At 37.6% G+C, this 15172-nt stretch overlaps 1 protein-coding gene across 2 annotated transcripts in view; it reads left to right on the top strand.

The window, feature by feature from the left end:
* The window catches only part of USP33 (ubiquitin specific peptidase 33), a 69556-nt gene that overhangs the window by 22439 nt on the left and 31945 nt on the right, over positions 1–15172 (top strand). For both annotated transcript variants that reach the window (XM_015143009.3, XM_015143013.3), the window contains exons 4-10: positions 289–351; positions 1829–1981; positions 5091–5193; positions 7137–7206; positions 11397–11510; positions 12196–12274; positions 13419–13836. In XM_015143009.3, the coding sequence (XP_014998495.1) occupies positions 289–351; positions 1829–1981; positions 5091–5193; positions 7137–7206; positions 11397–11510; positions 12196–12274; positions 13419–13836 (1000 nt within the window). The remainder of the gene's footprint in view (positions 1–288; positions 352–1828; positions 1982–5090; positions 5194–7136; positions 7207–11396; positions 11511–12195; positions 12275–13418; positions 13837–15172) is intronic.

The following is a 15172-nucleotide window of genomic DNA, read 5'->3' on the forward strand; positions in this document are numbered from 1 at the left end:
TTGGAAAGATCTTAATTTATAGTGCTTTTGCAGTTTTTAGTAAATCACTCAGGTATTTTATGCTTGCCTTTTATTAGAAATGACATAGCTTTTAGCTTAGAAATATATCTTCTGGTTTTGTTTTGTGCCTGGAAACATTTGGTTAAATTTTATGACTGGAAAGTCATTTACTCATTGAGTTTAAAACAGGTAATCCAAACTTAATTGTAAATATAATTGTAATGCTGTTATAAATTTACATGTATATTATAAAGTATCTTATTTTTCTTCCTATATAATTATTTATAGAATAGATGTTCATATGTTGGCTGTGGTGAATCACAAGTAGATCACAGCACCATACATTCTCAGGTATGTATATAAAAAATTTAATGGAAGACTTGTTAAAAAAGTACCTGAAGGAAAGGGAAGGCCAGTATAACATTATTAATTCAAGTTTGCGCTCTAAGTTAAAACTTCACTTACATTCTCTGTGAAAGGTAGGGAAGGGAATTGCCAGGAGGATGAACGTTAAAATGAGGTTGTGATTAAGAAAGCACTGATTTCAAAAGCATACATCCGGCCGGGCGCAGTGGCTCACACCTGTAATCCCAGCACTTTGGAAGGCTGAGGCAGGCAGATCACCTGAGGTCAGGAGTTCGAGACCAGCCTGGCCAATATGGCGAAACTCCGTCTCTATTAAAAATTCAAAAAAAATAGCTGAGTATGGTGGCAGACACCTGTAATCCCAGCTACTCGGGAGGCTGAGGCAGGAGAATTGTTTGAACCTGGGAGGCGGAGGTTGCAGTGAGCCAAGATTGTACCATTGTACTCCAGCCTGGGCAGCAAGAACGAAACTCCATCTAAAAAAAAAAAAAAAAAAAAGTGTACATCCAGACATCTCCAGATATTTGGAGGTGATAGCTGGTGTATTAGGAGGTTGAAGCCCGAGAGAGAATAGGTACTTAGATTTATGAGATAGCCTGGCTAACTTCTTTAAGTCTCAGCTCATGTCATATTGCCTTTTCCTGCACATCATCCTAACTGGACTCACCTTTCTGCTTTGCTCTGCTTGTTTGGTACTTCTCATGTAACTCTGGCATGCCTCTTCTATAGTGTTATGTAGACCTCCCATTCTAAATTTCTCTAAATTCGAGAAAACAAGTTTCTCGAATGAGTGTGTTTTAAGGTGCACATTGATACCTCTACAGCATCAACTGTTCTCAACCAGGCTTCCTCTAGAGAATTAATTAAGCCTGAATACCCAAACTCAAAGGCATCATTGTATATCATTTACTTCTTTCCATCTAAAATGGTACTTGCTGTGTACCACCCTTGGGAGAATTGAGAAATTAGTCACTTAGATCATTTTTTGTAGGGCTTCATTCTCTAGCGGAACTCTGGTTGAGAAAGGCTAGACTTTTATCTTTCCAGGATTATATATTCTATATTGCTAGAGCTGTTTTATGCTTTGACTCATGTCATTTGTGTTCTTTTGCCATTCTGATTTCTTAGAGTAGTTACTAGCTATTGTTAATTATTTTCTTGTGTTATATTTATTTGCAGACTGCAAAGCAAGGTCTTATACTCTTCCATTTATCTTTTTGTATAATGAATAGTGAGGGGAAAATGGCAGAGTAATTTCTAGAGTAGGCTTACATATTGTTACTGTTCATTATACCTTAGAAGTTTATCTAAAGAATTTTTTTTTTTGGTATTCTAAACTGGCTTTTGAGTATATTGTTACTCATCAAAGACCAGCAGTTTATCTTCTGTTATCTTTTGAAGAACTGTTTTCAAGTATATGTAATTTTGGTTCCTCTTTTCCCTCTACTGTGAAATGATATAGGAGACAAAGCATTATCTAACTGTGAACCTTACCACTCTTCGAGTATGGTGTTATGCTTGCAGCAAAGAAGTATTTTTGGATAGGAAATTAGGAACTCAGCCTTCATTGCCTCATGTAAGACAACCTCACCAAATACAAGAAAACAGTGTCCAGGTAATAATCTAGATCCACTTAGTTAAGCTGTAAAACATTCAGGTAATACTTTCAGAATTTGTTATGTAGCTAAAATTTTAAAAAGGAATACTGCCTAACCTGTACTTTGAAAATTTCTGTAATGTGCCTTTTTTCTCTCAAATAAAGTTCTCATGCTCCCCTTTCTTGTGTTACTTAGAGTGATAGATTAGGGTGAGATTGAAGCCTACCTGTCTGAAGATGGAAAAGCCCCTAATGAATTTTTAAAGTTTTTTTTTTTTTTTAAATGACTGAAGTAGTCTTTATCTTTTTCTGGTAAATCTGATTCCAAGAAAGGTGGTAGGCCTTCTTTGATAGGGAATGACAGTTACTAATTCAGCTCTCTTCCTCATTCTGTCCTCCCTTCCATCCCCTTTTTATTACTGTGAACATTTTACTTATTATTGAAAACAAAGTAGAATATAATGAAGCTTAGCATCAGTCTTTGGTTAAAGATTTTTCTCCCTTTGGGCTGGGCGCAGTGGCTCACGCCTGTGATCCCAGCACTTTGGGAGCCTTAGGCAGCCAGATCACGAGGTCAGGAGATCGAGACCATCCTGGCTAACATGGTGAAACCCTGTTTCTACTAAAAATACAAAACATTAGCCGGGCGTGGAGGCGGGCGCCTGTAGTCCTAGCTACTTGGGAGGCTGAGGCAAGAGAATGGCATGAACCTGGGAGGCGGAGCTGGCAGTGAGCCGAGACTGCGCCACTGTACTCCAGCCTAGGTGACAGAGCGAGACTCCATCTGAAAAAAAAAAAAAAAAAGGTTTTTCTCCTTTTGGATCAAGAGACTTAGAAAATGTACAGGTTTCCTCACAGAATTTATCACTTAATTTTCAGAATTTTTAACTCATAGAAAAATAGGGAAAAGGAAATTAACTTAAAATAGTTGGCCTCTTATTCTGATCATCGTTTGATCAGAATTTGATCAGATTTGATGAAGAGCGAGTTTTTTTCCTCATGTGGATTATAGAAATCACATATTTCTGTATTTGTTCACTGATACCAACTCTCAGGTTTTTCTGTTGTATGTTTGTATCACATTCTTATGGTAGACATTTGTGATAATAAATTTGCTTGCCTTACACATGATATAACTTAGGGTGGCTAGATTTTAGTCAAAGAGTAATTTATTGCATTTTCAATTTCTCAGTTGAATGGCTTTAGTTAATTATAACCATTACTATTTCTCCCACTTATACCTATTTATCATTCACAAACATGTTTAGTCTTTTTCAGAAGTCCAGGTAGTATGAAAATGGCAGTTTTATTGAATCCTCTTACATTATTAACAAAAGTTTGTCCCACTGAAGTTATCTGAATGGTAATAAGTAGAAAAAATTAAAAAAAAGAAAAAAGTATAATGTTATGACCAAAGTTTAATCATACAAGAAACTAATAATCTATAAAGGCAAAATTATCAGCATCACTTACTAGAGAAGTAAGTTAAATAAGCTGTCTGTTGCCATTTCTACCAGAAAAGATCAAGATTACAAACTTTAATTAATGTTGAGTCTGATAGAAAAAGTATACTGATACTTTCCTGATGGCTTGTTAATAATTTTCTGATGACTTGTAAATATGTTAACACATAAAAGGCATAAACTTAATTTCATGCAACTTCCTTATGATCCCATTGTTGAAGAAATTATTCAGAAGAAAAATGTTGTTCAGATAGATTTATTTAGTAGACTAAAACTTATATGCTGTTTGAATCCAGTTTACCACAGGATATTTGCAAAATAGTGAAATATTGGAAGCCATACAAATATTAATAAGATTTTTCAAATAGACACTTTTTCTAGATAGTAAAATTTCAAGTGATTTCTTTTAAGCCTCTGTACTTGCATGCATTTAGATATTTTGTAGTGAGCATGTATCTTTTTAAAAACAATTACTTTATAAAAACAAAATGGGAGTATGAAGTCTACTCAAATGTCCAGTCTCTACAGATGTCAGGAAAGTAAAATGGTTGGGAATTAGTGCATATGCCTGCATTTTAGAGGTAAAGTAAGGTTATAATAACTTGGAGAACCAGAGTACATGCTAAATTTATGCTGCTATTCAGTTTCCTTCTCTGTTTGGGTGTTGCTGAATGTTGGTTCATTGTAGTTCAAGCTTCTGATACTACAAGAGAACTTTCAAATTTTGATTTTTATTTGTCATCTCTGAATTTTTTAAACTGTAGCTCAAAGTTTTTTTTAAGTGTTTGCTAGCATTTGGGTAACAGATTATCAGTTGCAACCTCTGAATCAAGCCAATTGTTGGAAATTAATATTAGAATATTTTTAAAGTAAGTGCTTGAACTATTTAATATGCATAAAATCATGCAGGCCGGATGTGGTGTCTCATACCTGTAATCCCAGCACTTTGGGAGGCCAAGGTGGACGGATCATGAGGTTAACAGATCAAGATCATTCTAGCCAACATGGTGAAACCCCCTGTCTCCTAAAAATACAAAAATTAGCTGGGTGTGGTGGCATGCACCTATAGTCCCAGCTACTCAGGAGGCTGAGGCAGGAGAAGCATTTGAACCTGGGAGGTGGAGGTTGCAGTGAGCCGAGATCATGCCACTGCACTCCAGCCTGGCAACAGAGTGAGACTCTATTTCAGAAAAAAAAAAAAAAGTGTGCAAAGTAAATATAGTAGTATCAGGAGAGATTGTAGAAGTCTACAGATAATGTGTTATGATGAAAAACTTTTGCCTTTTTCCCTGTAGAAAATTAGATCTGAAAAGAGTGTAGGATAGTGTCCTTCAGAGGTCTTTTTAGCTATGTGACTTTTTAATGTCACATACTTGCAGTTATTGTGGAGTTTTAATTCAGAAAATTCAGTTATAAAAAGTGCCTTTTAAACTCAAATATGTATGTTAATAAAGTGGGGCTGACATTGCTATTATCTAGGGTAGATCCTTATTTCCTTTAAAACAGAAATGTAAGTTTAATTGCTAATACCACAAATTCTTATGGTTCCACTATTAAAATAACATCTCAATAATTTTTATGGTATAGATGTTTTATGTTACAATTAAAGCTTTTTTTAAAATTTAAGGATTTGTTCAAGTGTGCTCTCTTTTTTTGTTATCAAGGATTTTAAAATACCCAGTAATACAACATTAAAAACTCCTCTGGTTGCTGTATTTGATGATCTGGATATAGAAGTGGACGAAGAAGATGAACTTAGGGCAAGAGGTAAAATAATCCTGTGTAACCCTTGTATGGCACTGCCCGTTTCTTTAGAAAACCGTATAATATAAACGTTTCAAAATGTGGAGGTAAAACGGGCTTGATAATTACAACAAAAAGACTTTGAAATTTGGCCTAGTAAAATTTTATTTGCAAAACAAACTTTTGGTTTCTCTGGTATCAGTTTACCAAAGCTAGGATCCTACTTACTCTTTTGCAGTTGAACCTTACGATCTTTTTGCTTAACTTGCCTTTTGAGGTCTGTTTTAACAGTGTTTCTCAACTCCTTTTTCTATTGTCAGTGATGGGGAGGTATTAGGTATTAAAGTATTCCCTTAGCAGAATTTTCAGGGGAAAACATTTGGAAAAAGAATCAGGTGATACACTTCTCCCTTCTTCCCCTAAATTGAGAACCAGTCTATTTGGATTTTCCATGTTCTTTTAGGCCCACTGTTCTTAGTATAAACTTAAAATTTTCTGTTTTATAATTGATGCTAGTGGCATATTGAATGTATATTTAGATAATTATCTGGAAATTAACACTTTCATTTAAGCTTGACGTGACTACTTTATAAATATTTTATGTATTTCCCAGTTTTAACCCATTAATTTAGCCCACACTATTAATTTTACTGGATACTTATCAATAAGTGATAGTTCAGTCTTGTTTTAGAGGTTTTTAGAATTTTAAATTTTCTTCATTTTGCTCCAAATCCAAATAGCATTTATAACTTTTTTTTAGTATTTATTTCATCTTTTAATAATGAAAGTAAACTGATGAAAGTGAACTTGACTATATATGGAAGTGATAAGTCATTCAATGGCTTCGTTTCGTATTAGCTTGAACCATATGAAATTGCCGTTTTTGTAGATTGTCAGCAGTATCCTATGGTTCAACCTAATAAATACTACTTTCTTTTTTGTTTTTGTTTTTTTTTGAGATGGAGTCTCGCTCTGTTGCCCAGGGTGGAGTGCAATGGTGCGATCTTGGCTCACTGCAAGCTCCGCCTTCTGGGTTCATGCCATTCTCCTGCCTCAGCCTCCTGAGTAGCTGGGACTACAGGTGCCCGCCACCACGCCCGGCAAATTTTTTGTATTTTTAGTAGAGATGGGGTTTCACCCTGTTAGTCAGGATGGTCTCGATCTCCTGACCTCGTGATCTGGCTGCCTTGGCCTCCCAAAGTGCTGGGATTACAGGTGTGAGCCACCGCGCCTGGCATAAATACTACTTTCAATGCAATACATTGAAACGGAAAGGAAAAGGATGTTTATCATTTATCATGACATGAGTTTTTTTGCATTGTCATTAAACTATTTCTCAAAATAAACTTAATTATAATAAATGTAAAAGCCTCAATTAATGATTTTTAAAAACATCTAGTCTTAAATGTTAATAGGAAAGGCTATTCTTCCTGTGCAAATTTCAAAGGTTGAACTGTTTAAGCCTTGAACTTATGTAAAACTCAAAATTTTGGTGATTGTGGCCGGGTGCCGTGACTCACGCCTGTAATCCCAGCACTTTGGGAGGCTGAGGCAGGCAGAGCACGAGGTCGGGAGATTGAGACCATCCTGGCTAATGCAGTGAAACCCCGTCTCTACTAAAAATACAAAAAATTAGCTGGGTGTGGTGGCGGACGCCTGTAGTCCCAGCTACTCAGGAGGCTGAGGCAGGAGAATGGCGTGAACCTGGGAGGCGGAGCTTGCAGTGAGCCGAGATTGCGCCACTGCACTCCAGCCTGGGCAACAGAGCGAGACTCTGTCAAAACAAAACAAAACAAAATTTTTGGTGATTGTAAGGCTTCCAAAAGTATGACCTCTCTGAATTATTCAAGTTGCTGTATTGTATTTCTGTGGTCCTTAATATAATTTGGGAACCATATTAATGACCCCTAAAATTGAGTCATTTTGCTTTATTGAATGATGACTTCATGTATATTTTTTCTTAATAGGTCTTACAGGTTTGAAAAATATTGGAAATACTTGTTACATGAATGCAGCTTTGCAGGCTCTTTCTAATTGGTAAATAGAGAAATTAATTTTGTTTTGTTTGTATGATTTTTAAAGTTATTTTTTGAGCACAAAACCATGCAACTATAGTAGTTGACTAACTCTCAAGGTAGAACAGGCAAGAATCTGGTTTGGGACATAACCCATTCTTGTCCCAATGATGTTACTCTATGTATGCCTGTAGTTTCTTGAGGCTGCTGGTCCTTGTGTAAACCCTGGGTAGTTGTGTGTCTTTGAGCAAGTTATTGTTTCTTACAGCTAGAAAACGAAGAGTGTGAACTAATTATTCAGATCACTTTTAATTCAGAGATCTTATGAAAATATTTTATATTTTTCTGTAGATGGAAAGCCTTTAATAAAGGAGTCAGATTTTTTTTTGTAATCATAGTCTTACAAAATAGGTATGTCAGGTGGTTTTACTCTTAAGTTTGGATGCATTGAGTCAGGTGATATTACCCTTTAAATTTAGGTGCATTGAGTCCGAACCAAAATTCAGAAATCACTGACTTTGACATTACCCTTTCTCCTGGATTAAATTATAGTGTAGTGATTGGAGATTGAACATATGTCTACAGGTTGAGTATCCCTCTTATGAAATGCTGGGAATCAGAAGTGTTTCAGATTTTTCTGGATTTTGGAGTATTTATTTGCATTATACTTACTGGTTGAGCATCCCTTACCAAAAATCCAGTATTTGAAATGCTCCAATGAGCATTTCCTTTGAATATCATGTTGGCATTCAAAAAGTTTTGGATTTTGGAACATTTTGTATTTTGTATTTTGTATTAGGGATATTAAACTTGTACTTCTTCCCAAAATAATCTAATTTTTGTTTAGACATAATATTTTGCCTCCATAAATATTTTGCCTTCAGTTTTCTTATGTTTCATAACCTTGTGAAATAAAGATAACCCAATTTTTATTAAGTAATCAGAGAACACATCTTTGAAGAAGAGACTTTTTTTTTTTTTTTTTTTTTTTTTTTTTTTAGGCTGGGTGTCACTCTGTTACCCAGGCTAGAGCACAGTGGTGCGATTTTGGCTCACTGCAACTCTGCCTCCTGGGTTTGTGTGATCCTCCTACTTCAGCCTCCCGAGTAGCTGAGACTACAGGCACGTGCCACCAAACGTGGCTAAGTTTTAAATTTTTTGTAGAGATGGGGTTTGCCTTGTTGCCCAGACTGGTTTCCAACTCCTGGGCTCAAGTGATTCGCTTGCCTCGGCCTCCCAGAGTGCTGGGATTATAGGCATGGGCCACTGCGCTCGGACGTTAAAGAAGAGACATTTAGGCCAGGCGTGGTGGTTCACACCTGTAATCCCAGCACTTTGGGAGACTGAGGCGGGTGGATCACGAGGTCAGGAGTTTGAGACCAATCTGGCCAACATAGTGAAACCCTGTCACTACTAAAAATACAAAAATGTAGCCAGGTGTGGTGGTGTGCACCTGTAATCCCAGCTACTTGGGAGGTTGAGGCAGGAGAATCATGTAAACCCTGGAGGTGGAGGTTGCAGTGAGCCAAAGTCACACCATTGCACTCCAGCCCAGGTGACAGTGTGAGACTCCGTCTCAAAAAAAAAAAAAGAAGAGACATTTACTCTGAAACTTGAGGAATAAGTATGAGCTGGTTGTTTGAAAGGATGGGGAGAGCATTCCTAGCAAAATGCTCCTTGTAAGCAGCCTTGGGATGGGAAAGAGCTTGACACATTTGAGGAACTGGAAGAAAATCTGTGTGACAGGGTACAGTAATCATAGGGCTGAACGACAAGGGTCTAGGTTATGTAGGCCACATTAAAGATGTAGGTCTTTATTCTCATAGTAGTACAATACCATTGAAGTGTTTGTATAGTAGGGTAGCTAATAATCTATATTTTAAAAATATTACTGTGGTTGCCACGTGGACAGTGAATTGGAGGGGGAAGAGAGTGGAATTTGAAAGACCAGCTAGAAGACTATGATAATGATTTAGGCAAGAAGTAGTGGTAGTTTACATCATCTAGGGTGGTAGGAAAAGAGTGAAGGAATTGGAGATAAACATTTTTAGGAGGATGATTGATTGATAGGATGTGGGTAGAGAAAGGGAGAGGAGGTTCAAGTTTAACAACACAATCCTAAGAGACCTGTAGGTTGTTGCTATTGTTATTTTTATACAGATAAGAAAACCAGACACAGAAGTTTAAATAACTTTGCCATTGTAACCAGCTAGTAAGTACTGGCGGAATTCTGGTTTTTTTTTTTTTTTTTTGAGACGGAGTGTCGCTCTGTCGCCAGGCTGGAGTGCAGTGATGTGATCTCAGCTCAGCTTCCTGAGTAGCTGGGACTACAGGCGCCGGCCACCACACCCAGCTAAGTTTTGTATTTTTAGTAGAGATGGGGTTTCACCATGTTAGCCGGGTTGGTCTCGATCTCCTGACCTCATGATTCGCCCGCCTCGGCCTCCCAAAGTGCTAGGATTACAGGCATGAGCCACAGCGCCCGGCCTTTTTTTTTTTTTTTTTTTTTTTTTTTTAAAGTTAGAGACAGGATCTTACTCTGTCACCCAGGCTGGAATGCAGTGGAACGATCATGGCTCACTGCAGCCTTGAACTCCTGGGTTCAAGGGCTCTTCCTGCCTCAGCCTGCCAAGTAGCTAGGACCACAAGTGCATGCCACTGCTCCCAGATAATGTTTTAAAAGTTTTGTAGAGATGGATTTTTGCTGTGTTGCCCAGGCTGGTCTTGAACTCCTGTCCTTGAGTCATGTCCTGCCTTGGCCTCCCAAAGTATTGGAATTACAGGCATGACCCACCATGCCTGGCAGGGACAAAATTCTGAATCTGAGATTTTTATGTGTATGTTTGTTTTTGTAGATCTTTTGTTGATTATTGCACAATACTGCTTCCATGGATTTACTTTGTAATTCCTCTGATTTCATTGAAAAAGATGTGGCTGATATGATTACACTATTGGTGGCTGGGTGTGGTGGCTCATGCCTGTAGCACTTTGGGAGGCTAAGGTGGGAGGATTGCTTGAGCCCAGGAGTTCTGGAACCAGCTTGGGCAACCTAACGAGACCCTGTCTCTACCGAAAAAAAAAAAAAAAAAGGATTACACTTGGCAAAGAGATGGCTTAGTAGTTATCTAACTGCCTTCATAGGGGGTTTGGTTTATGTAGGTCAGAATTTGGTCCTTTGCCCAGTCAGTTTTCTATAAATAGATTAATGGAGATTCCCTCAAGCTAATCAAACTCATGACAGACTATACTTCCTTATAAATTGCTAACTTGAGCCACCAACAAATATTAGTACCAAATAATGGAATGTAGAAGGCTGGAGGAAGTGCAGGTTCAGTTGAAAGTTAAATTTTTATCCTGTTCAGTTTGGGCATTTGATATAAATCTGAAATTTAGATGACATGGTTGACTTTATATAAATTTGATGATGATTAGAATATGGTTGAAAATTTTAGATCGCCCAGGGAAGAAAAGTATGTAGGGAAAAGTCATAGGATCAAGTCCTGAGGAATCCTTACATTTACATGTCTGGGGCCAAAAAGAGCAATAAAGAGGAAAAAGTAATTTTAAGAGGTAAAGAGGGAAAGTTGGAAAATGCATACAATAGTCCAGAGAAGATTTGTTCAAGAATGAGGGCATGGCCGGGCGCGGTGGCTCAAGCCTGTAATCCCAGCACTTTGGGAGGCCGAGACGGGCGGATCACAAGGTCAGGAGATCGAGACCATCCTGGCTAACATGGTGAAACCCCGTCTCTACTAAAAATACAAAAAACTAGCCGGGCGAGGTGGCGGGCGCCTGTAGTCCCAGCTACTCGGGAGGCTGAGGCAGGAGAATGGCGTGAACCCGGGAGGCGGAGCTTGCAGTGAGCTGAGATCCGGCCACTGCACTCCAGCCTGGGCGACAGAGCGAGACTCCGTCTCAAAAAAAAAAAAAAAAAAAAAAAAAAAGAATGAGGGCATGGTCGTCTGTGGCAAATGTTACTGAGTGGGGACTGAAAAGTGTATCTGGCAGCATGGAGGACTCTTGATATGGTGGGGCCAAATCTGATTTGAAAGGACTGAGCTCTTTATGAAGGAATGAAAGTGAAGCTGTAAAAGGGATCAAAGAAAGAAATGACAGCTATAGGGATGTACGTGTTGTCAGTTAATTGAATGACCAGAAATAATCAGTATTAGCTTTGACTCCACTCTAACATTTTTCTCTTTTTAAAATTAGCCCACCTTTGACACAGTTTTTTCTTGATTGTGGAGGATTAGCACGAACAGATAAGAAACCTGCCATTTGTAAAAGTTATCTCAAACTAATGACAGAGCTGTGGCATAAAAGCAGGTATGTAACTTAATATACTTTTCTTTATTAAACTTTTAAATGAATATTATAAATATTTAAAGGATGCAGGTCCATTTATGGAGCCAGAAAAAAGGAGAAGACAGACAGATTTGAGACAGCTTTGTTTCAGGCATGTTACATTTGAAGCTGAATGTAAGGTGTCAGAGAAGTTTTAGAAGCAGATGAAGGTGTCATGAAAGTCTGGAAGTATTTGGACTGGTGATATAGTGTTGGAATGTTAAAGCTGCTGTACAGCTGCTGTTACTGGAACTTTAGAGTTTTATATTCAGGAGTAGGCATTCTCACAATGATAAAATCAGACCCTAAATACTATATGAATATTTTCCTGCTTATGTTTATTTATTCTAAAGTTTAGCATTAGGATCACAGTTTACTGTAATATGTTAATAATTTTGTTTTAGAACTATTTGGGAAATTTGCATTTTTGAAAAGTCATGGGGTGAAGCATAATCATTTAATTGAGGGAGTATAGCAGTAAAATATCACTTAAAATATCAAGGATAAGGTGTTCTGATGTGCCTGTGGAACATATTAGGCAGTTTTGAATGATTTTTTCGAAATGTAATTTTCAATTTATTTAACACTTTGAATTATTGGTTGTTAATTTTTAAAATAAAAATTAAAAATAACAAAAATTACTCTTTAAAAATGTTTTCTTGCTCAGGCCAGGATCTGTTGTGCCTACTAATCTGTTTCAAGGAATTAAAACTGTAAATCCAACATTTCGGGGGTATTCTCAGCAGGTTAGTTTATTGCTTTTCTTTTGTAATTTTAATCTAAATAAATTTTGAAAATGCCATTATGTTTTTTTTTGGTCCACTTATCTTTTGGGGTCATCACTCCTTGTGTCTTTCTTTTGCCAAGAATAGTAACCCTTTTTCTTGTTTATTGTTTATATTTTTTCAACTTTCCTTTATCTTTATCTTTTTTTGAGGCAGAGTCTCGCTCTGTCGTCCAGGCTGGAGTGCAGTGGTGCAATCTTGGCTCACTGCAGCCTCCAGCTCCTGGGTTCAAGCGATTCTCCTGCCTCAGCCTCCGGAGTAACTGGGATTACAAGTGTGTGCCACCATGCCTGGCTAATTTTTGTATTTTTAGTAGAGATAGGGTTTCACCATGTTGGTCAAGCCGGACTTGAACTCTTGACCTCAGGTGATCCACCCTTCTTGGCCTCCCAAAGTGTTGGATTACAGTCATGAGGCACTGTATCCAGCCTTTTTTTTTTTTTTTTAATAAGAGTGATAATGTCTCATTATGTTGCCCCGGCTGGTCTTGAACTCCTGACTCAAACGATCCTCCCTCCTTGGTGTCCCTAAATGTTAGGATTACAAGCATGAGCCCCTACATCCAGCTGAAGTTGACCTTTGGATCATCTTTAGTTTATTAAAATTTTTATCTGACTGGGCGTGATGACTCATGCCTGTAATCCCAGCACTTTAGGAGGCCAAGGTAGGCGGACTGCTTGAGCCCAGGGGCTTGGGACCAGCCTGGGTAACATAGGGAGACCTCATTTCTAAAAATAATTTAAAAATATGTATCAACCGGGTGTGATGGCTCATGCATGTGGTCTCAGCTACTAAGAAGGCTGAGGTGGGAGAATTGCTTGAACCTGGGGGATCGAGGCTACAGTGAGCTGTGGTCATGCCACAGCATTCCAGCTTGGACAACAGAATGAGACCCCATCTCAAAAAAAGAAAACTTTACTTACCTAACTTTTTGGAAGTGAGTGCATCTTCATTTCTCTAGTGCTTTATGCTCTACAAACTGGTATTTTCTCAATATAGTGCTGTATGTTTATATATAAGTTGATAATGATATTTTGTATATTTTCCCTTATGTTTCTATATACACATGTAATGAAGTGGTAACATTATGTTGCTGATATATTAGGATGCTCAAGAATTCCTTCGATGTTTAATGGATCTGCTTCATGAAGAATTGAAAGAGCAAGTCATGGAAGTAGAAGAAGATCCGCAAACCATAACCACTGAGGAGACAATGGAAGAAGACAAGAGCCAGTCAGATGTAGATTTTCAGTCTTGTGAATCTTGTAGCAACAGTGATAAAGCAGAAAATGAAAATGGCTCTAGAGGCTTTTCTGAAGATAATAATGAAACAACAATGTTAATTCAGGATGATGAAAACAATTCAGAAATGTCAAAAGATTGGCAAAAAGAGAAGATATGCAATAAGATTAATAAAGTAAATTCTGAAGGCGAATTAGATAAAGATAGAGACTCTATATCTGAAACAGTTGACTTAAACAACCAGGAAACTGTCAAAGTGCAAATACACAGCAGAGCTTCAGGTGACAATTTAGTAGTTTGTTCATGAAAATGATATTATTTCATTTGTAGACATGGGTGTTTAATTGTTACTTTGGGTATTTCTAATTAGAATTATAGTTTAGCAGTATTTGCATGTGAGTATTGGTCATAAAATGATAGAACCTGAGGAGAAAAGGAAATTTTGGGGTCATTTAATTATATAAGAAATTAATTCTCCTTTTGAAGTAAACATTTCATCAGATGTCTTTTGTATGGTCATGCAGTAATCTGAAAAATTGGGCTCCCCAGAATTTTCTCTTTTATTTTAAGCAAATTATGTTGTGATCCTGGAAAAAAGCAAATAACCCAAATTGCAATTTCCTTTTTTTTTTTTTTTGAGACAGAGTTTCACTCTTTTTGCCCAGGCTGGAGTGCAATGGCGCGATCTCGGCTCACCGCAACCTCCGCCTCCCGGGTTCAAGCGATTCTCCTGCCTCAGCCTCCCGAGTAGCTGGGATTACAGGCATGTGCCACCACCCTGGCTAATTTTGTATTTTTAGTAGAGACGGGGTTTCTCCATGTTGGTCAGGCTGGTCTTGAACTCCCGACCTCAGGTGATCCACCTGCCTCGGCCTCCCAAAGTGCTGGGATTACAAGCGTGAGCCACGGCGCCCGGCCAGCAATTTTCTAATTGTATACATTAGTAGATTAAGATTGTTGTCATTGGAGTCACATCAGATGTGTTTTAGTGTAGAACTTTAATTAACTATAGTGAGCCCTGCTGTGATAGATTATGCCGTGTTACTAGTCAGTGTTACTTTGAGAAAGAGCATGTGGCCAAATGAAAGCTAAATTGCCTTGTAATTTATCTCTTCAAGAGTTAACTTCTCTTGGCTTTAAATGTGGTATTTAGTTTTCCGAAGCACACAAAATTGGGCTGTTAGAGGTTCAAATTATGTGATCTTAAAATAAGTGGCAGGCATGTAATGTAAAAAAGTTTTTTTTCTGTGATTACTGAAGAGTGAGAGTAACTAAACAATTTATTTAGGTATTTGAATGAATCCAAAATTTCTTCTTGAGAAATATTCTTAACTATAGGAAGATTTGTGGTTCACTTGTATAAAGTGCACAGATGCTTTCTAGTCAGGAAGACTTAAGAGTGTTAGGCTCCTTAATTATACTGATCTTGTGTAGAAATTGGGAGTGAATAAATATGTCAGTTTTCAGTATTGAAAGACTTAGCTTTGACTGCTGTCCAGGATTTTCTTGTCAAAAGCCCAGTTAAGCCTGATTAGGGACATACTCATCTTTTATTGCTCTGTAACAGGTTTGTTCTTTTTTTTTTTTTTTTTTTTGAGACGGAGTCTCGCTCTGTAG

This window comes from Macaca mulatta, chromosome 1 (assembly GCF_049350105.2).
Source record: "Macaca mulatta isolate MMU2019108-1 chromosome 1, T2T-MMU8v2.0, whole genome shotgun sequence".
Classification (NCBI taxonomy): domain Eukaryota; kingdom Metazoa; phylum Chordata; class Mammalia; order Primates; family Cercopithecidae; genus Macaca; species Macaca mulatta.